The 23,909-nt window shown below is 37.7% G+C and overlaps 1 protein-coding gene across 1 annotated transcript in view; it reads left to right on the top strand.

The window, feature by feature from the left end:
* The window catches only part of slc8a2b (solute carrier family 8 member 2b), a gene marked incomplete at its 3' end in the record, with an annotated part of 106,677 nt that overhangs the window by 66,818 nt on the left and 15,950 nt on the right, over positions 1 to 23,909 (top strand). Inside the window, exons 2-5 of the mRNA XM_081371091.1 lie at positions 13,711 to 14,186; positions 18,895 to 19,032; positions 22,006 to 22,233; positions 23,505 to 23,849. Coding sequence (XP_081227217.1) covers positions 13,806 to 14,186; positions 18,895 to 19,032; positions 22,006 to 22,233; positions 23,505 to 23,849 — 1,092 coding nt within the window. The 5' untranslated portion in view covers positions 13,711 to 13,805. The remainder of the gene's footprint in view (positions 1 to 13,710; positions 14,187 to 18,894; positions 19,033 to 22,005; positions 22,234 to 23,504; positions 23,850 to 23,909) is intronic.

The following is a 23,909-nucleotide window of genomic DNA, read 5'->3' as shown; positions in this document are numbered from 1 at the left end:
TGATGTTAAGTGTGAAATATATTTATTGAGCCAATTTCAAATATTTGCATATATTCCAAAATATATACTGAAAATATATTTCAAATATATTTATTTTGTGTATACACAAAACGACCTATGCATGGGTATTAGCCGATGATGATGTCATAACTTCAACAAAACACATGTGAGGGATGAGAGTGGTGATGAATTACTTTGGATACGAGCGAGAGTGAGCATGCAGTGTAATCACGCATGGAAATGACAGTGTAAATGCAAAGCGAACAAGGACTAAATGTATAATATTTTGGTCCGGACCAAAAGAACCAAGAGAACCGAACTACAAGTGTGAACACATTCTAAGAGACATCGAAGTCATTGGTAATTTGACTTTCCCGAACTAAACAACTAATCCTAATATTCTGAATATGAGAAAGGCTATGCTAAAATGATGATGGCTGCAGAAAGGAAAGTCTTTCCTCAACATCTACTAATCCCAGTTAAGCTGTCAAGGTCGATTAAGCAGCTTTTGTGATTGCAGGTTCGCTGTAGAGCATAAAACTACGAAATCAGCATTTGCAAAATTCATGAAGCATCATTTCAGAGGGCCTGCAAGTGAAGTCGAACACCTCACTGCTCGACATCTGCTCGAACAGCTGCATGTCAGGTCTGGACTCTGGAGCTCGTTTTAAACACAGTAAATCAAGATGATGCACAAAAATTAAATTCTCACCTCTGCCTTGCAGTGTGTCTGGCATCAGATTGTGTCGAGTGCAGAATTGGGTTTTTCCCAGGAGTTAAATGAATCTTGTGAGTTTGTTAGAATAGCAGTGCCATTAACTATAAATCTGTTCATTTCTTCTTTCTGTCCTGAACTTCAGAATCACGATGCTGGTTTTATTGTATATAAAATGATACATTGCATTCACACAGACTTGTGCGCTCACAGCTAGAGAAGTGTGTGTGTGTGTGTGTGTGTGTGTGTGTGTGTGTGTGTGTGTGTGTGTGTGTGCGTGCGTGCGTGCGTGCGTGCGTGCGTGTGTGTGTGTGTGTGTGTGTGTGTGTGTGTATATTTGTGTGTGTGTGAGATTTGAAATTGCCCCCATAAGAACATCAAAGCCTGACAAAACAACGCCACAAGGAAAAAGATTTGTAAAAAGCGACATCTGACTTACTGTATATTTCATGCCCAGGTTTATAAAGTGCTTTGTTAAGAACAAATCTTAGGATTCACTAAACTACAAGTTGTCACAATGGGATTTTTTTTCCTCAGTAACTAGGCTATAAGGTTTTGAGTAAAAGTCAAATTAATGCTTATTAAAATGCAAATATTTGCAATATAAAATGCAAACACACACACACTCACACACATATAAAAATATAGATAGATAGATAGATAGATAGATAGATAGATAGATAGATAGATAGATAGATAGATAGATAGATAGATAGATAGATAGATAGATAGATAGATAGATAGATAGATAGATAGATAGATAGATAGATAGATAGATAGATAGATAGAATTTACATTTAATATTATTATTTTTTAATTATTATTTTATATGTATTTGTTTCATGGTTTGCATATTTCAAAATAACACACGTATGGTGGAAATATTAAATCTTGGTTGAGATTTTATGGTATATTTTATTTGTATGCGTACATTTTTAAAGTAATCCTCTTTTATTCCATCATTTATTCTCATTATTCATCATTCTCATTATTCTTTTTTCAGTTTTCTCTGCTCTGCGTATCTACAGTCGTTTCCTCTCTCATGTTGCTGGCAGGTTCCTCATACAGAATCCCATTCATTCACATTAAACATCAAATATTAAAACCTCTATTAATATGAGATGAAATCGAGGATCTGTGTTCTCTTTAATCAGTTCACTGACACAATAATTACTCATCTGTTTCATCTGTGGGGTGGCTGTGAAGATTTAGTGTTGAATTGTACAGTGTAATGACTTCAACCTTTGCATTAATCCTGTTAATGAGCATTAATTAAGTATCCTAAATATAGCAGGACCCTGACACTTGTAGTTGTGATAGAAGGGCACATGGAGATCGTCGCTATGAATTCTGGGGGCAGCTCGTCTGTTTGATGTTCTTTTACAGTGTCTGTGTTGTAGGTTCACAGTGTCCTCTCTCTCTTTTAATAACAATAATCTATGTTTAGCATATGCAAATGTTATTCTATTTTCCTGGTGATTACAGCCCTGCATGTTAATGTGAATCCCTTGGCTTTTCTCACCACTGTTGCGTAATGTTTCCGGTCTCAGAAATTATATACAAGCACAAAGTGAATATAAAAACAGCGACATAATGTTCCTTTGATCCTGGTCTACCAGCAGTTTAGGAAAATCAGCTTAATTGCTTGATGTCAAAAAAGTGGAACTCAACATGAATTAATCAAAATTGTTGCCTGAAACGCTCACTCTCTGTCATCAGACAGTCTTCTGTCATTATGTGCTCCTCTAGTAATACTTTACATTAAAGTTGATTCTTAGCAAAAAACACTTTGTTCTTTCAAAATGATATGTGCTCTTTAATGTGTAATTACTTCTACCAACTAATCAAGTATTCTCGTAAGCGTAGAATCTGCCATTTAGAATACATACGAGCGAGTCACTCGAATGGCGGCAGCCATGTTGCGCCTCCATCTTGAAAATACATTAGCCAAAGAGGGACATACCTGGAAATTCAAGCTTCGCCTTTCGCGTTTTTACACTCAGTGGCACTGTGACGAATGCGAGGGGGAGATTACTCGCGACTGCCGGTAGATTTGAAATAATACGGCCACCGTAGGAGTTAAAACGCCCTCGGAATGGGAGGGGCTAGAAAGTAATATTCAGTTGGTAGTCATAAAAAATGTCACCGCTAGATGGGAGAAAATCCTACACAGTGAAGCTTTAAGGTTACATAAGTTAATGTTAGTTAACATTAACTTATAGTATAATGAGTAATACATTTGTTAGAGGCTGTATTAATCTTTGTTTACGTTAGTTAATAAAAATACAATTGTTCATTGTTTGTTCATGTGAGTTCAGGTCTAATAAATAAAATTAACAAGATACAACTTTTGATTTTAATAACAATGTAGGAAATGTTGCTATTAACATTAAGATTAATAAATGCTTTTGATGTATTGTTCATGGTTAGTTTATGTTAACTAATATAGTTGACAAATGTTAACAAAAAACCTTATGATAAAGTGTTACTGCTCCTCTGCATCAGATGTTCTTTAAGGATCAGATGCTGTAATATTTTAGCCACTCTTCCATCATCAGATTTTCAAGCATCAGACGTTCTTCCATCATCAGACATTTTTCTTTCATCATATGCACTTCCATCATCAGATGTTATGCATCAGACACTCTTCCTTCATCACACACTCTTCCGTCATCAAACACTCTTCCTTCATAAGACACTCTTCCTTCATCAGATACTCTTCCTTCATAAGACACTCTCCCATCATCACACACTCTTCCTTCATCAGACACTCTCCCGCCATCAGACACTCTGCCGTCATCAGACACTTCAGTCATCAGGCACTCTTCTAGGATCAGACGCTCCTGTTATCAGACACTCATCTGTCATCAGACACTCTAAAGCATCAGACACTCTTCCGTCATCAGACACTCTTCCGTCATCAAACACTCTTCCTTCATAAGACACTCTTCCTTCATCAGATACTCTTCCTTCATAAGACACTCTCCCATCATCACACACTCTTCCTTCATCAGACACTCTCCCGCCATCAGACACTCTGCCGTCATCAGACACTTCAGTCATCAGGCACTCTTCTAGGATCAGACGCTCCTGTTATCAGACACTCATCTGTCATCAGACACTCTAAAGCATCAGACACTCTTTTGTCATCAGACACTCTTCCGTCATCAGACACTTCCGTCATCATACACTCTTCAAGCATCAGACACTCTTCCTTCATCAGACACTCTAAAGCATCAGACACTCTTTTGTCATCAGACACTCTAAAGCATCAGACACTCTTTTGTCATCAGACACTCTTTTGTCATCAGACACTCTTTTGTCATCAGACACTCTAAAGCATCAGACACTCTTCTGGCATCAGACACTCTTCCGTCATCAGACACTCTAAAGCATCAGACACTCTTCCGTCATCAGACACTCTAAAGCATCAGACACTCTTCCGTCATCAGACACTCTAAAGCATCAGACACTCTTCCGTCATCAGACACTCTAAAGCATCAGACACTCTAAAGCATCAGACACTCTTTTGTCATCAGAAACTCTTCCTTCATCAGACACTCTAAAGCATCAGACACTCTTTTGTCATCAGACACTCTAAAGCATCAGACACTCTTCCGTCATCAGACACTCTTCTGGCATCAGACACTCTTCCGTCATCAGACACTCTTCTGGCATCAGACACTCTTCCGTCATCAGACACTCTAAAGCATCAGACACTCTTTTGTCATCAGACACTCTTCCGTCATCAGACACTCTTCAAGCATCAGACATCAGACACTCTAAAGCATCAGACACTCTTTTGTCATCAGACACTCTCCGTCATCAGACACTCTTCTGTCATCAGACACTCTTCTGGCATCAGACACTCTTGTGTCATCAGACTCTCTTCAAGCATCAGACACTCTTCCGTCATCAGACACTCTTTTGTCATCAGACACTCTCCGTCATCAGACACTCTTCTGTCATCAGACACTCTTCTGGCATCAGACACTCTTGTGTCATCAGACTCTCTTCAAGCATCAGACACTTCCGTCATCAGACACTCTTCAAGCATCAGACACTCTTTTGTCATCAGACACTCTTGTGTCATCAGACACTCTTCCGTCATCAGACACTCTAAACCATCAGACACTCTTCCGTCATCAGACACTCTTCCGTCATCAGACACTCTTCCGTCATCAGACACTTCCGTCATCAGACACTCTTCAAGCATCAGACACTCTTCCGTCATCAGACACTTCCGTCATCATACACTCTTCAAGCATCAGACACTCTTCCGTCATCAAACACTCTAAAGCATCAGACACTCTTCCGTCATCAGACACTTCCGTCATCATACACTCTTCAAGCATCAGACACTCTTTTGTCATCAGACACTTTTTTAGTCATCAGACACTCTTCCTTCATCAGACACTTCCGTCATCAGACACTCTTCAAGCATCAGACACTCTTCCGTCATCAGACACTTCCATCATCAGATACTCTTCAAGCATCAGACACTCTTCCGTCATCAGACACTCTAAAGCATCAGACACTCTTCCGTCATCAGACACTTCCATCATCAGATACTCTTCAAGCATCAGACACTCTTCCGTCATCAGACACTCTTCCGTCATCAGACACTCTAAAGCATCAGACACTCTTCTGGCATCAGACACTCTTCTGGCATCAGACACTCTTCCGTCATCAGACACTCTAAAGCATCAGACACTCTTCTGGCATCAGACACTCTTCTGGCATCAGACACTCTTCCGTCATCAGACACTCTTCTGGCATCAGACACTCTTCTGGCATCAGACACTCTTCCGTCATCAGACACTCTTCCGTCATCAGACACTCTTCTGGCATCAGACACTCTTCCGTCATCAGACACTCTTGTGTCATCAGACACTCTTCCGTCATCAGACACTCTTGTGTCATCAGACACTCTTCAAGCATCAAACGCTCTTGTGTCATCAGGCGCTCTTCTAGGATCAGACACTCCTGTTATCAGACTCTCTTCTGTCATTAGATGCTATTCAAGTATAACGCACTCTTGACAGCAGACAAGATTATGCTTCATGTGGACACATCCATGTTATAAGAATTAATGAAGAAACATCAGGATTTTTCCCAGAAGCCTCAGCAGAATCAGAGGAAACCGCTTCTCATTTAAATGACCTGAAATCAAGCCAGGACATGCTCACATGAGACATTAGCTGCTTGTTCTTGTTTTGTAAACACTGCAGAAGCTGCCAAAGGAAATGATTGAATATATAAACAGTCCAGTGAAGGGACAAATAACTATGGGGTGTATCAATGTGTACAGGCTCAAAGGGCAGTCACGCATATTTTAAGTGTGCAAAATTATTTCAGACCCTGCAATATGGGCAGCAGGATATGATGTAATGCTCCATGGCTTCTGTTTTGAATAAATAATAAAATATAATAAATTAAAAATATCTAATTGACTCCACTTTTCAGTGACACTGCCTTCCACATTTTAACATTATATTACACTTTAAATTATGATGTTAAATCCACTATTGTTTTATTTAGAATTGTTCTATTATATATACAGTATTTAATGCAATTACATCAGAAGTAACTAATTAATTACAGAAAAATTAAGAGTAATCCCTTACTTTATGTTTTCAAAGGAAATATAATTAAATTACTGTAATTGCTTACTTACTTACTAATTGCATTACTTTTGGCAACTGCGATTTCGTTCGAAGTGTTATGGTTCAACGCACCAAAGATTGAATACCTTGTTTCTGTGAGCTTTCTCACAACACATCCCATTACAATCATGGCCTTTTGGATGTTCACATTCAACCACATGAGCGTCTACTCTACAATAGCAATCCGGTCTAACGCGTTTTTGACTACCTCTGGAAGTGGTCAAAGATGGACAAGCTCAAAACGTTTCAGACACTGTTTACACCTGTATTTAGTGTCGTCCACTTGTGATCAGATCGATGAAAATGCATCTTAGATGACCTTAAGAAGTAAATAGGAACCTGGTTTAAAATGAAATGCATTAAAAATAATTATTCAGATTGAAAGCATCTCAGCTTTCTCCCATCACAGTTTCCAAGATGCTGTTTAAGTATTGTTTTTCTGTACTTGAAAGGTTAAATTGAGTTACAAGTCGAGATTCAGCAATGTAAAATGTCACGGTGCGTTTTAAAAGCACACAGCAAATGTATACTGACATGCTCAGTGATGCACGCCGGGCCTGTAGCTTTCATTTGAACAGCGGCTCTGATATCTGAGGGTAGGAATGAGATTTCATCTGGATAAGTTCCATCTCATCCGAATGCGTATTATGTCAACACGTGTAACGTAAGTATTGTTGATTATAATTTCAGAACAGTTCAGAATAGTTGCATATTTTAAATCCGTGCTGTTTTAAGATGATTTTCTGTGGCAGTTGACAACATGTAACAGAATCTGTTGATATTTATTCTTGTGTCTTTAATATGAATGGATAATGCTGCTTTTCAACATCACACAGCAACATTTAATGTGTGGTTAATGCATTGTTTTTCTGTTTTCTTAATAATTAAATGAGCAATAATACATTTTAACAAGCGCGGCTTCTCATGGCATGGAGTACAAAAGTATAGAAAAGCAGAAGTATAACAAGAAGATACATCAGTACTTAGATCCAGTAAGATACAAAATGGAAACTAGTTAAGTAAAAGCTCTTGAAAAGAAAAATGTTTCCGGGTTGGATTTAATGAGTCTGTAGTGAGTTTAGGGGCATAAAAAGGAAAAGGCCTCAAGTTCCTCATTTCTACACAAGCAGGCACATATTTATCAGATGGCTCAAGGTCAGCGGCTGAAATGAGCCATGGAAGAGTGTTTCCGGAAAGCAGTTTGGTAGAATAAAGAATTATGTTTAGCCTTCGCCATGGCTTTAAGTGCTCTATCAGTGCTAGTTTGAATAGTTGCACATAACTTGCTTATGTAAGAGTGAACTTCTCCATCTGTTTGAGAATAGCCTGAAAAGAAATGCTGCATCAGTGTGTGTGTGTGTGTGTGTGTGTAAATATGTGTGCTGTGGTCAGTGCGCACTGGCTTTGGCATGTGAGTGCACTTGCTGAAACAGCTAAATGGATGAATCACTGCGCACGTGGGGATGTTTGTATGTGTGACAGAAGAGAGAGGGAGAGAGGATGCATTATGGTGAATCCCCTGTCCAGGTCCCAAATTGAAAATTGAAAAATGTAAGAATTTATATTCTGAAGCCTGATATCTTGCTTCATGACAGTTAATGACAGTCTTTCAATGGAAGGCAAGCCGAGTGTTTGGGAATTCACATTTTACTATTATTTTTGCATTCTGTGATGCTACAAAAGATTCCATATAAAACTTTAAAGTGTTTTGTCACACCGTTTAGGGGTTCCCATCATGAGATGATTTTATAGATTTAGATTTAATTAAATAATTTGGTAACACTTTATTTCAATGGGCCACTTTAGACATTCTACTAACTATAAGTAACTTTGCAAACTATTTTGCAATTTCTCAGTAGATTATTAGTAGACTGTCTGCTTAATATTAGCTAACACTTTTTTCAATGCTCCCCCCGACGGACATTCTACCTACTGTAAGTAACTTTGCAACTACATGTCAACTTAGTCACTTACTCACCAAACTCAAACAACTAACCCTAACCTAACAGTCTACAGTCTATAATACTCTAATGAGAGTTAGTTGACAAGTTACGAATATCAGTAGTGGATCATCAAAATAAAGTGTAACCAGTGTAATTCATTTTCAATTTTTGTATTACATTTTATGAATAAAGCAGCTCGTAACCTACTTTATCACTAGAAAAATGTCCTCATTAAAACTAAAACATGAACATGAAAGTATTATGCAATAATTTAAAACATTTCTCTCTTTTTTGGCATAAAGAGTTCTTTCAAATTGAGTAAAGAACCCTAGGGTTCTATATAGAACTCTATAGACTTGACCTTGAAAATAATGTCGCAATGTAAAAATATGGTTCTAAACAATAACTGACTGAAGGGGAAGGGCTGCAGTTTTTATGTGAATTGCATCCATAAGTAAATTGCTGATGCTCCTTTAATAATCTGCAGGGTGGGCAAACTTATTTTACAAAATAAAATATCAAAAAGCTCATAAATACATGCTTTATTTTCTTTAAGCAAAATATATTTTCTTGTTTTTTCCTATTGATTTTGTGGTCAAATTGGACCCGACATGTTTCTGAGAGGTTTCGTGAGATTCATCGAAATATTTGCTTCAATCAATCTAATATTTTATTTACCATTTTTTTGTTTTTACTTTCTGCTTCATTTCTCTGTGATGTATCGCCCTCACCAGCCCTTCAGTGGGCTCTCTATTGAAACGCCCTGGTCGTGGGGGGAATATCTATGAGCCGGACTCTCACACTGCTGCCAAACTCTCTCTCCTTTCAAAACACTTCATTAGCATGACAAACATTGCAAAAACATTAAAGGAGACCTATTATGACCTTTTTCAAAGTCTTGTTTTTGGGCTCTACAAGAAGAGGTTGTCCTGCTTGAATGTTCATAACACACATTATTTTCCTCATATTCTCCATATTCTCATTCAGCTCCTCTCTTCCCAGTCTGTCAGTAACGCTCTGTTTAGTTCCTGTCTCTATGAAGCTCCTCCTTCTGAAAAGCACAATGTTCTCTGATTGGTCGGCTGGACCAGTGTGGTGCGATTGGTCAAGCACTTCAATCATGTTTGGGAAGTGTCCCTCCCCTTACCATAACCTCGAGTTTCAACACACTACTAACTAACTCAACAGGCCCCGCCCCTTTATTCTGCGTATTAATTATTTAAATGAGGAATATTGTGACGTGTTCGTTCCCAGAAGAAACTCAAGACTACAATGGAGGCTTTTCAGAGATTCCAGAAACAGTGACACTGGAGAATAACTTGTGTCGTTGTGCTTTGGAAATTTGCAGAGGTTCCCCGTTCTGTGAAACTTTCTGTGAAATGGACTGTTAAAGGCTCCAAAGATGCCAATAAAGAACCTTTATTTTTAAGAGTGTACAAACAATAAAGACATCAGTTTTTATTGTTTGCTAAGGCAAGCATCATCATTACTGCTGCTCATACTTTGGGATAGATGGCTTGTTTTAATGTGTCTTTTTACGTCCCATACCCGTCCTGCGGCTCGGTGTGGAGTTTGAATTAGTTTGATTTCAAATGAATTGCATTCAGTTTTTCTGTTTCTCTCTCAGTGTCTATCATTCCATCATCTCATAAGCAGCGAGCATGACCTCCTCACAGTCTCCTGTGATATCCAAAGCAGCTGTTTTGTACCTCCTTTAATATGCCGCTTTAAAAGAAACATGAGTTCAGTGCCGGTTCTGTCCCTGAGGTGGTTTTGCAGCAGAAACAAAGACAGTTTCTGCATCCAGGTTATTTTAGCTCATGCTGTATTATGACTCAGTGCTGCTATATTGGGGGGTTTATCTCTCCGCAGATGACTAGCCGGCAGTCATACGAACACTGTTACGTCAAGAGAGAGAGAGATGCTGTGTTAATGAGGGGAAATGAGGGGGCAACCCACTATCCTCCATGCAACCCATCACTGCGTGAAACACGAGCACAATGCGGCTCTGTCTCGCTGTTTAGTATTCTGACTGAGAGGAGGGAGAGCAGTTCAAACTTTGTTTTGGACACAGAGCTACTCTGTGATGGAATAAGGCCATTTAGAAAGAGACAATAGAAAGAAAAACAAGGGTGAGTGAGTATGGACAATGTGCTCTGGATTTAGAAAAATCTGAATATCTGTAAAATTATATTTAAAGAGAGAGAGAGAGAGAGAGAGAGAGAGAGAGAGCACTGTTGTGTTATAAATCAGCATTAGTGTGTGTGTGTGTGTGTGTGTGTGTGTGTGTGTGTGTGTGTGTGTGTGTGTGTGTGTGTGTGTGTGTGTGTGTGTGTGTGTGTTTGAAAGAAAAAATCACTAATGAAATCTCTAGTGTCTAAAATGTTTTTCCTAGACAACAATTGGATTACAAATGGGAGTGTTCTGCTTCTCAGATGTTCCTCCTGGGAAAAACACCCAATAATCTCACATACGTCTCCTCTAGAGTTTAGGATGGCTCTTGAATGGTGCTCATATGTTTCACGATACCGAATCAAATTGCTCAAAGTTTGCTCTTTTATTGCTCAGGAGACTTAATGCGTTTCTCCTGAAGTTCCTTAAAGGGATACTTCACCTCTGGGAAGATGAATGTGTATTTAAAATAGGTAATTTAAGTAGAAGAAATGTGAAGAAATTTTTTAATTTTGAGCTTTCTAGACTGAGAAAACCCAGAAAATGTATTTTTGGCTTATGTGGATAAAAGACAACAACTCCCAGAATGCACTTGCTTCGCTGCCTTAGGAGGCCACGCCTACCGGTAAGGGAGCGCAGTTGAAAACAAACAACAAGGCTAGCTAGTCTACGTGATGAGTTTGCCAGGGATTTACAGATCGCCCAAAATGTCCGGGATTCGGCTTTTGCGTTCTACAGTCGCCATTCATCATGTTTACTGTGGCGAGCAGGACGAGGCTGACGGCCGCGGGAGAACAGCGCGAGGCCGGTGGCGTCATTACTGAGACGCGCCGGGTCTCGCATCTCTCACGGAGGAGCGGGAATTTTCTTAGCAATGGTAAAACACACATCAACCGATCACTTGTTTAGCGTTCATGTAAACACTACATTCAGATTCACCAATCGGAATGAATTCAGTTAGATTGAAAGGTGTGCATGTAAACAATGAATGGCGACCGCAGAACGCAAAAGCTGAATCCCGGACATTTTGAACGATCTCGCCCGCCGGACAAGTCCGGGAAAAGGAGGATGGTTACTTACTCATCTTTCTCCTACTATTCAGCTTTCTCCGCAGAACAAGAGCCTGCTAGCTTAGCTTCCAAAGAAAGTTGGCTGACACTGTGTACATTCTGTGAGTGAGATCCCTCTCTCTATGGGCGGGTTGAAAACATGCGGAACAACGCCTTCTACTGCCTGTAGTCTTTAGCCTCTGGCCAGAAAATCCTCCGATGACGCAAAATGACGATTTTTGCGTCATCGGAGGATTTTTTCCAGACAAAAAATACATAAATCTCTCATCTCAGGGGGATATGAGGGTGGAAAGCACGGTAATTCGAAAATACTACAGGTTTTCTACTAATACAAAGCTTAATACTAAATCCTGAAGTATCCCTAATAGTGTCGTTATTAGTCACTATAACTAAAACTTTTTTTTTTTTTACTGTGGTAATTAAAATATAGCTGAAATAAAATAAAATATACATTTTAGATGGAAACCTTAAAGTTAAAAAACTTACATGTAATTGAAAATTTTGCCTTGACAACTAACTGAAATAAGTTTATGCAGAAGTATAAAATCTACTAAAACTGTTATTTAAAACATTTAAATAAATTATAGCTATTGTATATATAATTTTTTTATTAATATAAAAACACAAAATGATACAAAATCACAAACCTTTCAAAAACTAAAACTGAAACAAAATTTAAATGAAATCTGAAAACATAAAAAGCTAATTCGATATATTCATAAATATTATAATAATATATAAATAATATTAAAATATAGAGTTTGACAAGAAATGCTTGCTTTTCATATAAAATCACAAATTAGATCTCTTCTGTTAAATGTCTTATTTCTCAATATTTCAATCAATTTCATTTGGGAATGGATATCCACATTGATTTAATATCTCTATGCTCTTCATGTTCATCAACAATCTTATTAGTTTTTTCTCCTCCTAAGATATTTGAGAAGAAACATCTGAGACGAAGTTGATGCTTGCAGTGAAACATAACTGAGTACTTCCATTTCTAGGGCCAGATTTACTAAACAAATTTGCAAATTAGCGTCTGAATTTACCCTAAACAGGGCAATCCCTAGAAAGGGCCGATGGGAGTGGAAAGTTCTGCTCATGTTACTGACGACACGCAAATTAAAGAACAGACGCAGCCGGATCATTTCCATAATGACCAACACAATCTACCAAGAGCAGCGCACATTAGCATCTGGTTTGAGACATGCTTTTTTAGGGCAGTAAATAATGGTGAAACTACCAGTAAATTGACGAGCGCAAACCTTAGTAATTCACCATGCATGATTCATTTAAATACTCTCCTCCCATAAATCTTCCGTCTGAAAGGGAAACTCCTACAAATGCATATGCAATAAGGTCAGCCGCAAAAATAACCCTGTCCACACCTTTCCAGCGCTAATATTTCTCTGCGTATCTTTAGTAAATCCTGACAGTCGTTTTTTAACGCCAAAAGAGGGTTTGTGCTGACGCAAGCTGTTAGTAAATCTGGCCCAGTCTCTAAAGAGCAACATCTGAGCATTAAAAGTTTCCTTTGGTTGCGTGCGTGTGTGTGTGTGTGTGTGTGTGTGTGTGTGTGTGTGTGTTAGCTTGACTCTATGCAGAAGTACAGGAAGGTTTTTGAGCACTTGAGTTAATAAAAGCCTTTCACACACAGATGTCCCTCTCTGAGACCTGCGGAGGACATAATCCTCCGTCCTGGCAACATTTCCACTGTTACTTCATTCTTATTTGAGTTGTCCATCTCTTCTCAATATCCTGTTGCTAAGCTCTTTAAAAAAAAAAAAAAATCCCATCCATTATCATCAACAGTATATGTTTTTTTTTATGTCCTTGTAACCGTGTTTCACCTAATGAAAGCAATCATTTTCATTGCCTACGCAGTCTATTCTTCCACCAAGGTCTGTGTCTGCTGCATCTCACATATTTTTTTATAATCATCTACTTGATTCACTCCGCTATAAAAGCGAGCAGGAGCTGCTCCGCACAAAGCTGCAGCCTGGAGATATTTATGTTGGATTGCGAGTGCTGTTCTTCTAAAGCTGCGTGAGATTTGTTTTTCTGATGATGACATTTACAGATGCCTTTTCGTTTGCTTTTCGTGCCATTAAAGTCTCTTTTCTTTACTCTTGTCTCCCCAGGTCCCCTGGCGGGCTGGTTCCTCTCTCCGTGTTCAATCACCTCCTTTATTTCTTCTCCTCCTCTGAACTCCAGAAGCCTTTTGAGGAGTGAGATCATGGCACCGTTTTCCTCTCGACGCTCTTCTATCCTCTTTCTGAGTCTCGTCCTCGTCCTTTCTTTGCCCCCGTCCTGCTCTCCCGAATCCCAGCGTGAAGAACCGTCTCTCCCGCCCTCCGTCGTTCCTTCAGAGATTCCCTCAGAGCTATACGATAACCTGACCGATGACAGCGACGGACCCGCTCCGAAGAAACCGTGCAGCGACCCTGTCGAGTGCAGGCCTGGAATCGTCCTTCCCGTATGGATGCCGGTCAAGCCCAGTCTCGGAGAGCAGATCATGCGGGCCGTCATCTATTTCGCCTCGCTCATGTACATGTTTCTGGGAGTGTCCATCATCGCTGACAGATTCATGGCATCCATCGAGGTCATCACGTCACAGGTGAGTTGCACACATTGTTCTCAATCTGCACAATCTTGATAATCTTGCAATAATTGCAAATTCGCAGTAACCTAGTTCCCATAAAGAGGAAAATTATGATTTATGATCATTTTTCAAGGTAAACAGTTCTTATGCATCTCTTTAGGAGTTACATTTCATGCCTCTGTTAATTGACTAACAGTAAAATAATACTAAAGAGGACCTATTGTGCTATTTTCCATGTTCATCTAATGTTTCTGCTTGAGCATGAATAAGTCCCTCCAGCAGGAGTTATTCTCTATATCAGTGTCAGTGTTTCTGAACTCCCTGAAACGCCTCCATTGTAGTCTTGAGTTTCTTCCGGGAACGAACACGTCACAATATTCCTCATTTAAATAATTCATACGCAGAATAAAGGGGCGGGGCCTGGTTGAGTTAGTTAGTAGTGTGTTAAAACTGGTGGTTATGGTAAGGGGCGAAAAATTTCCCAAACACACTAGAAGCGCTTTACCAATCATAACACACTGTTCCAGCCGACCAATCAGAGCACAGTGTGCTTTTCAGAAGGAGGGGCTTCATAGAGACAGGAACTAAACAGGGGTGCGTTTCCCATACAACGACGTAACTCGCTGCTCCACTACTATAGTACGATGCATCGTTGAAGAAATCAACTACTCACGAGTCATGACACCCGAAACCATATTGTCGCAAAGTGGTCGTTCAACCATGTTGGTTTATGACGTCATGCACGTGGTGGTGTAATAATAGTCTATTTTCAAGTCTTCTGAAACGGTAGCATGGCGCTAGCAACGCTAAGGTTATGGGTTCGATTCTCTGGGAGTGCATGATCTAATAACTGGACACCTTGAATGCAATATACAGTAAAGTAGTTGATTTGGATAAAAGTATTTGTCAAATTTGAAATTTAAGTAAGTATTCACTGAAAATGCACTCTCTATTCAAACTGGTGCATTTGGTTATGAAACTTGCAAAAACCATATAATTAGATTCATTTATAGAATAAATTAATTGTATGTCTGCAGAAAACTTGGAGTTTAGTGCATGGTTCATAGGAAGTATAGTTTTTTTTTTTGCTCTTCTGCAATGTTATCATATAAAAAGTAGCAAAGTGAAGACAAATAAAAAAGTTTTCCTTTTTGTTTTATGGAAAAAACTGCATAAGTTTGGTTTGGAATGATGTGAGGGCGGGTAAACAAAGACAAAATGTTCATTTTTGGGCGAACTCTTCTTTTAAAAGCATAGCCTTCACCTGAGCTTGACTTTAGCTAGTAATTGGCGTTATTAAAATAAAAACAATCGTGACTGTTTCTCCAGCCTCTGAACATATAATGGGATGCAAATGCTTGCAGTGTGCTTGATGTTTTTTTATTTCTTTCTGCTAAAACGCCTGACTCGTCAACACTTGTCAAGGGTAGATCGCCTACTCTTATCACCTTCACTGACTCATGCCCCACAAACCTGTCGGAAGAGGAAAATTTGCCAAAATGCTTTTATAAAGGAGGCTAGATTTCCTTCAATTCTTTAGTTTCAGTTTCTCAGCCAGAAAATAACAAATAAATCAAAATCTCTTGCTTTAAATGCATAACTGATGAATTTGAAATAGCCAGATGTAGCAAATGTTTTTCACACAGCTAGCGCCCTAAAATAATTTCATTAAAAAATCTGCATAAAACTGCAATAAAATGCAATAAAACTGACTGAGAAATGCTGCACCACCACGATAGTCACAAATATATCCAAAACTGAAATAAAAATAAATTAAAGCTTTATAGAAATACTCAGAAACAAAAATTAATAAAAATGAAAGCACAATAACAAAATTACTGGAAGTTATACTAAAATTGAAAACTGTAAACATAAAAATAAAAGCTGATTCAAAACATTAATAAACACTAGTAGTTTGCATATCTTAGCATGCATCTAGTTTTATTTTACAGTTTGTTAACATGTTTGTAGCAGATTTTAATACATTGTTAGCATGAATTAACATGTTGTTAGCATTTTTTAGCACATTGTTAACATGAATTAGCATCTTGCTAGCATGTTTTAGCACATTGTTAACATGAATAAGCATGTTGCTAGCATGTTTTAACACATTGTTAACATGAATTAGAATGTTGCTAGCATGTTTTAACACATTGTTAACATGAATTATAATGTTGCTAGCATGTTTTAACACATTATTAACCTGAATTAGCATGTTGTTAGCATGTTTTAACACATTGTTAGCATGAATTAGCGTGTTGCTAGCATGTTTTAGCACATTGTTAACATGAATAAGCGTGTTGCTAGCATGTTGTTGCACATTGTTAACATCAATTACCTCATTGTTAGCATGTTTTACCATGTTGATAACATGTTTTTGCACATTGCTAACATAAATAAGCATGTTACTTCCATGTTTTAGCACATTGCTAACATGAATTATCATGTTGTAAGCATGTTTTAGGACATTTGCTAACATGAATTAGCATGTTTTAACATGATTTAACATGTTTTTTAACATGTTGCTAGCATGATTAGCCTGTTGCTAGCATGTTTCTAACATGATTTAACATATTGCTAACATGTTTTAACATGTTGACAACATAACACATTGCTAGCATGTTTCAGCAATGTTGCTAACATGATTTAACATATTAGCATCATGTTGTTAACATGTTTTAACACTTTGCTAGCATGACTACCATGTTGGTAGCATGAATTAACACATTCCTATCAAGTTTTAGAATGTTGTTAGCATGATTAGAAAATCAATTTAGACATTCATTAAGACATTTGTTATTGTAAAAATGACAAAAACACACAACAAAATTACAAATCCTTTAATTAAAATGAATTAAAATGTAATATATCTAATAATAATAATAATAAAAAATAAAAACTAATTCAAAATATTAATAAAAACAAAATAGTATAACACTGATAAAATAACACCGGTAAAAGCATAATAGCATCACAATGTTAATCTAAGTTTTTTTGTGAGGAGTCAGTTGCTTTCTTTCTCTCCGGTGAGTTTCTCTCCTTTGCCAAATCAAAACCAACAGTCAAAGCGTCCCCTAGAAAGACCCTTGTCAAAACAACCTTGTCTGCAGGGTCATGGGAAATGCCAGTGTGAAAACAGCACCAGAGACCACCAACAATAGTCTGGAGATGTTAGCCAAGGAAGAGCTAATATTTTGAAACATCTCTGAGCCTGTTTATTGTGCACATTTTGGAAAAAGCCAAAACATACAATCTCAAGTGTTTTTGTTGTCTGTATGCATGAGAGTGCAGAAATCTGAATAGGTGTGTGTTGGTGTCAACGACGTACAGCCGAGCAACTTAAAACATTCATTGAAAATGTTTGGTAACACTTTCCTTAAATCCTTTATGTGTAAACCATTATAAATGTTTTTTAATGCATTAATTATGCCTTGTAATGCACCTTATAATGCATTGTATGATCTCATGAATAATTGTACAAAATAATTGTAATTTAACACATTTTTAGCATGTTTTAGCATGTTGCTAACATGAATTAGCATGTTACTACCATGTTTTACCACATTGCTAACTTGAATTAGCATGTTACTACCATGTTTTACCACATTGCTAGTATGAATTAGCATGTTTAACATGTTGCTAGCTTGAATTAGCACGTTGCTTGCATGTTTTAACACATTTCTACCTTTTTTTTGCATGTTTTAGCACTGAATCATAAAGAAATCAGCAGTCTGAGTCCTTTCTTGACTTGAGCATCTCACACATCCAGGCACAGACTGCCTTAGATGCATCATTCTGAAGGGTAGTCATAATTCCCGTAATGCGAGTTGCAAATTAATAAAGGGAAGTGTTTCCAGCTCTGCATTGCACTGGATCAGAGGCACACACACACTCTAGAGCCTCCAGGTCAAACCAGGCAGAAAAATTAGACTTGAACTCTTCTATCTCAAAAGGAACAACTGAACCATGACAGTTTGACTGACTTCAGGTGCGATGAAAGTGCAAACAATAAAAACACCATACCAGAATTATGATCTCTGACAGCATAGCGGCGCATTATTGAGTTGTGGAGTGTGAGTATGATGGTTGTCTGTGCCTCGGGGTTTTTATACAGTTTGGCAGTTTTTCATCCTGAAAATCTTTTTTACACACATTTTTTCATTGATAATAATAATAAATGTTTCTTGAGCAGCAAACCATCATATTAGACTGATTTCTGAAGGATCATGTGACACTGAAGACTGGAGTAATGATGCTGAAAATTCAGCTTTGATCACAGGAATAAATTACATTTTATAATATATTAAAATAGAAATCAGTTATTATAAATTGTAATAATATTTCACAATGTTACGGTTTGTTTTTGCATTTGCAATCAAATAAATCCAGCCTTGGTGTGCAGATGAAACTTCTTTTAAAAACATTTAAAAAATTCTTACGATCCCAAACATTTTTGAACGGCAGTGTATATTTATATAAAATATGTTCTGCATATTTTGATGGTTTCAATATTAAATTCATTAATTTTTTCATTTTGAAAATTCCATTTTTTCCCTCATACATTTACAATTGAACTGCATTTCTGCATTCTGTTTGCTTCCTCAGTTCAAATTCAGTTACGTCCTAAGTGGTACACGACCCTGCTGCAAGAACCTGTCAGGCTTTAGTTAGCAGTAATGACTAGCTGTCTGTATCCTGAACATGTTCCCTTCTGCTCACCCAGGAAAAAGAAGTGACCATCACCATGCCCAGCGGAGAAACGTCGGTGGCCACTGTGAGAATCTGGAACGAGACCGTGTCAAATTTGACCCTGATGGCACTTGGATCCTCCGCCCCTGAAATTCTCCTGTCAGTCATTGAGGTGGGTGAGACTTTAAAATGACAAATGTACTAGTTAGGAAGCCTTTCTTCGACAATTAACTGCTTAACTACTTATTGCATTCACAGCAGATGGCTAAACCCTCATTAGCGTAGCCTGGGGTTTTACTATTTCATTAGCAACATTACCACTCATAATTTAGGTGGTGATTTGTCTTTTCATTCTGTTTGCATTGAAGCACGGTCCATCCATAATTTATAAATTCATGAAAATAAAATATATGTTTTGTGGCTTCAGCTTTGAGAACTTTTAGCATTTAAAAATGTACAGTCTTTCTCTGGAAAACTGGAAAACTTTTTATGCGTTTTGACCGTTCATTTAAAAGCAGCGTTTTGGCGGCCTGAAAACGCAAACTTTTGAAAACGGGTTTCAAAGTGCAAGTTTTAGAAAACTATACTGTTATTGTCTCTGTGAAAATCAACAAAAATGTGAATTTTTGAAAACTGTGATGTCATGCGCATGCGTTACATGTTCAGTCTACAGGTGCGTAGCGTTTCTTTACAACGTACAGTAACATCGCCAACTAATGGCCTACAACGTTTTCATCTGTACGCGAAAAATGCTTTTCCATTTTTAGTACATTGTTGTTGTGTAAACCCTAAAACTAAAACTTAATTACTGTATGCTGCATTCATGCCATATTGCAATTACCGTAATTTCGAGATGTCAACACGGTCAGGTGGTACAGCGTTCATGTGGTTCAAGTAGGAGCTCTCAGAAAATTCATAGCTTACAAATTGTAATTACGAGCTCTACAAGGACGCGGACGCTTTTTACAAGTTGAAATCTCGTAATTACGGTAATTACAACAAGGCGTGAACGTACCTATAGACATAAAAATGACAAAAGCACAATCAAATTCTTAAACTTTAACTAAAATTAAATGAAAATTTACAAATAAAGTCTAATTCAGTATATAAACAAAAACTATAATAGTATCAATGATACTAGTATCTATCTAGTAACACATTATTTTTCAGCAGGGAACTTTCTGTTTCAGTTGTATGTTTGCAAAAACAGGACAGAAAATGTGTTTGTCAGAGCATTTTGATGGGTCAAACAGCTTCTTGGCCCTTTAAGATGTAGATGGAAATGGTTAGAGAGATGCATGCTGATCGCTGCTCTCGCTAATGAGTGTCCAGATCACGTTTATTAATGAGACGCTCCTAGTTCGTTCCTCTTCGTCCACAGCATGGAATCAAACGCTTTCTCAGATCTGTGAGACTGTGCCTGCGGGAGACGCTCACCGCTGTCTTGGCCAACATTTAGCACGTCAGTGGAGCTCTAGCTCAGCTTTATTGCCACGCATTAGCCTCTCCACGTTGTTTGTCACTCTGAATCTCTTGATCTAATGTGCTAGGACATCCGTCAGGCCTCTGTGTTTCACTCAAGGGTTTCACGTACACAGCGGGATTATTGTTGTACGACAAACGCATCTAAACAACGTAATCACAATGCATCGTTCATCTTGAAACATTGCAGTGAAGGAGATGCAGTCTGGCAGATTTTAGCGTCAGAAGTGTGAAATCTCATTGCAAGCTCAGCTGGAAAGGAGACGCTGGTTGATTTATCTGTTTGTCACAGACTGATCCCAAAGGTTCGCCGCCTGGTGTAGATATATATATATATATCAGTGATAGAGCCCCAGCATAGATAAACAACACCTGCACCTTATTTTATTCTTTTTTTCTTGTTTTATCTTCCCCAAGGACATTCGGTTCATTATTATGGATATTCAGTGAATGTGACATTGAATGCTACTGAATCTGAATAACACCCATTTCTCATTGATCTGATGTTGAAGAGGAAAGTGACACAATTTGTCTGCTGGTGAATTGTTTTGTCTGTTCTGTCATTTAATTGAACCATTTAAACGCTGAAATGTTTGCTTAGGCTGCGCTCCATTCAACTTGGGGAAAGTGTAAATTTACAACTTGGAAACTGGAACTAACTTTGAACTAATTGGAAAAGTGCATTACAATGGCATTACAAGTGAACATGAAGTTACCAGAGAACATGCTACATAATTACTACATAATAGAACATGAATTATTGTGTCGTCCTTGATCGTACACCCTCATAACATTGCATAGCATTGTATATCTTTCCCAATTTGGTTGATAGATATTCTTGTTGACAATGAACTAGCCATTGTCATGTCTGGTCCGTGTTTGAGTTCTGAGTATTGTTTGAGTTGGACTTCCTGTGTTTGCTTTGTTTCTAAGGGGATTCATTGTTTGATTGATTCTCTGCACCTGTTTCTCATTTCCTTTATTGCTCTACGTTTGTATGTACTGTATAGCCCTGTGCTTGTTATCTTCATGGTCCAATCTTGTCTTTCTTTACTGAGTGGTTGTTCTATTTGCTGTGTCTTGTATTTAAGAAGTGTTTATATGAGTTTGTTTTCATTAAACATCAACTGCTTGCGAATAGATTCAACCTTTTTATTTAATTCGTGCCTCAACCCCTTTCTGCATTTTATTACCTTATACATCATCTTTCAAACTTCAATCGGTTTTGTTGTTGGTTGCTAAAAACTATTGTTGGAGCCGATAGCATTGTGGCCTAAAAATAAAAAAAATAAATAAATAAATAAAAAATGTTGAGTTCAATTGAAATAAAGTTGAAATAAAATTTTAAAAAGTAGATGAAAAACTTTTTAAAAATGTATGAAAATTAGAAATGTTGAAATAAATAAGTTTAACTTGAAGTACTAAAATTACTCAAACTAAAACTGAAGTAAATATAAATTAAATTAAAATGTAAACAAAAAAACAACAACTATAAAATAGAACATACTAACAAAAGAAAAATGACTAAAGCAAATAACAAAATTCCTATAACTTAAACTAACTCACAAAATCTCATTGGCCCAAAAATCTGCTGCTCCACATTGCTACTGTATACATTAAAGCTCAGATGTGTTCTGATTGGCTGTGATGTTGTGTGTTTCAGGTGTGTGGTCATGGTTTTAAGTCCGGTGAGCTGGGTCCAGGCACCATTGTGGGCAGCGCTGCCTTTAATATGTTTGTGATCATTGGAATCTGTGTGTGGGTGATTCCTGAAGGCGAGGTGAGGAAGATTAAACATCTGAGAGTCTTCTTCATCACCGCGTTCTGGAGTATCTTCGCTTACATCTGGCTTTACCTGATCCTGGCGGTCATCTCACCTGGAGTCGTGGAGGTGTGTGTGCGCGTGCATGCGTGCGTGTGTGTGAGTGTGTGGTCGTTGTAAACCCTACGTTTACCCCACAAGGATGGCAATACCAGAAATGTTTTTACCTACAGGACTTTTTTTTGTCCCCATGAGGAAAACAACTTATAAATCATATTAAATTATGTTTTTTGAAAATGCAGAAAGTTTTTTTTGTGATGGTAGGTTTAGGGTTAGGGGATAGAATATACAGTTTGTAGGGTATAAAAATCATTGCGTGTGTGTGTATGTGTGTGTGTGTGTGTGTGTGTGTGTGTGTGTGTGTGTGTGTGTGTGTGTGTGTGTGTGTGTGTGTGTGTGTGTGTGTGTGTGTGTGTGCGTGTGTGAATCCCACAAAACTATATTAGGTCCAGGTCATGTTTCATCCCTAAAATCAGCACATTTTATTCTATTTATTTTATTTTATTATTTATTATATAGTTTTAAAATGTACATATCAGTTTCTCTATATGCAAAGTAACATATAGTACATGCATATTTATGCATATAATAAAAAAAATAACACTTGATATGCAAATTATATGCAATTGCCAAAGCTTGTAGAACATTAAAGATATTTTGCATTGCATATATTTTCATGACAATTATGATAACTTCACCGCAAATCCCTTTAGTAAACGTCTAAAAAAATCTCATTCTCATTACTGAAATGTGAAAAGTAACGATTTACACTAATGAGAATCTAATGAGAATCACCATTGAGAATATTGAGAATTACTAAAAACTCAAAAGTAACAGTCTGGAGATATTACAGTTATGAGAATTTGGCAGTGAAAAGTGCTTAATTGTCATAAAAATAATACAAAGCAATGTAAAAATTCTTACTGTTCATAGAAAAGAACTTTATTTTATTAATAAAAAATATAATATCTATTTTTTTCTTTTGATTTTAACTTGAAATGTGACTAAGACATTTTTTGGCAGATTTACTCGTTTATACAAGTACAATATGTGTGTGACAAACACTGTGTGCTTTACTAAGTCACACAAAATGATTATAAATGTTGTTTATCTACTGGTCCTTCAGACAACAAGACCATATTGAGTCATTTGTAATGGTGAAGTGAGCAGGTACCGAGCTGTTTGTCTCTGTTTAATGTAGCTAGAAGTGCCTCTTTACTTGTTTCATATCAGACTGTTTGTTTTTCTTTTGTTTGCTGTGGTCTTTTCTCTCCAAAGCACTAATCTGTGGTCTGTTTACTTTGTGTGTTTGCTGTATTGATGTGTATGTGTGTGTGTAGATATGGGAAGCTCTTGTCACTCTCTGCTATTTCCCCGTTTGTGTGATTCTGGCGTGGATCGCTGACCGGCGCCTCCTTTTCTACAAGTACATGTCCAAACGCTACCGTGCCGACAAAAGAACAGGTGTTGTTGTTGAGACAGAGGGGGAAATGACCCCTAAAGGTATGGAGATGATGATGGACGGCAAGTTTCCACTGAGGGGTGGAGCCATAGGGATCGGCACACAGGAACATTACCAGGATGGGACCGGCAACACAACAGGCACCATGGCAACTCTACCCAACTCCAACAGCACGACCGTTTACATGGATGGTGCCAAGGAACTGGACGAGAGTCGTAAAGAAGTGAGAAGATACACATGCACTCATTTAAACAAACATTTATGCATTGATACCCACTCACAG

The sequence above is a fragment of the Scardinius erythrophthalmus genome (genome assembly GCF_964197995.2).
Source record: "Scardinius erythrophthalmus genome assembly, chromosome: 7".
Classification (NCBI taxonomy): domain Eukaryota; kingdom Metazoa; phylum Chordata; class Actinopteri; order Cypriniformes; family Leuciscidae; genus Scardinius; species Scardinius erythrophthalmus.
This window is presented reverse-complemented; position numbering and strand designations above follow the sequence as displayed.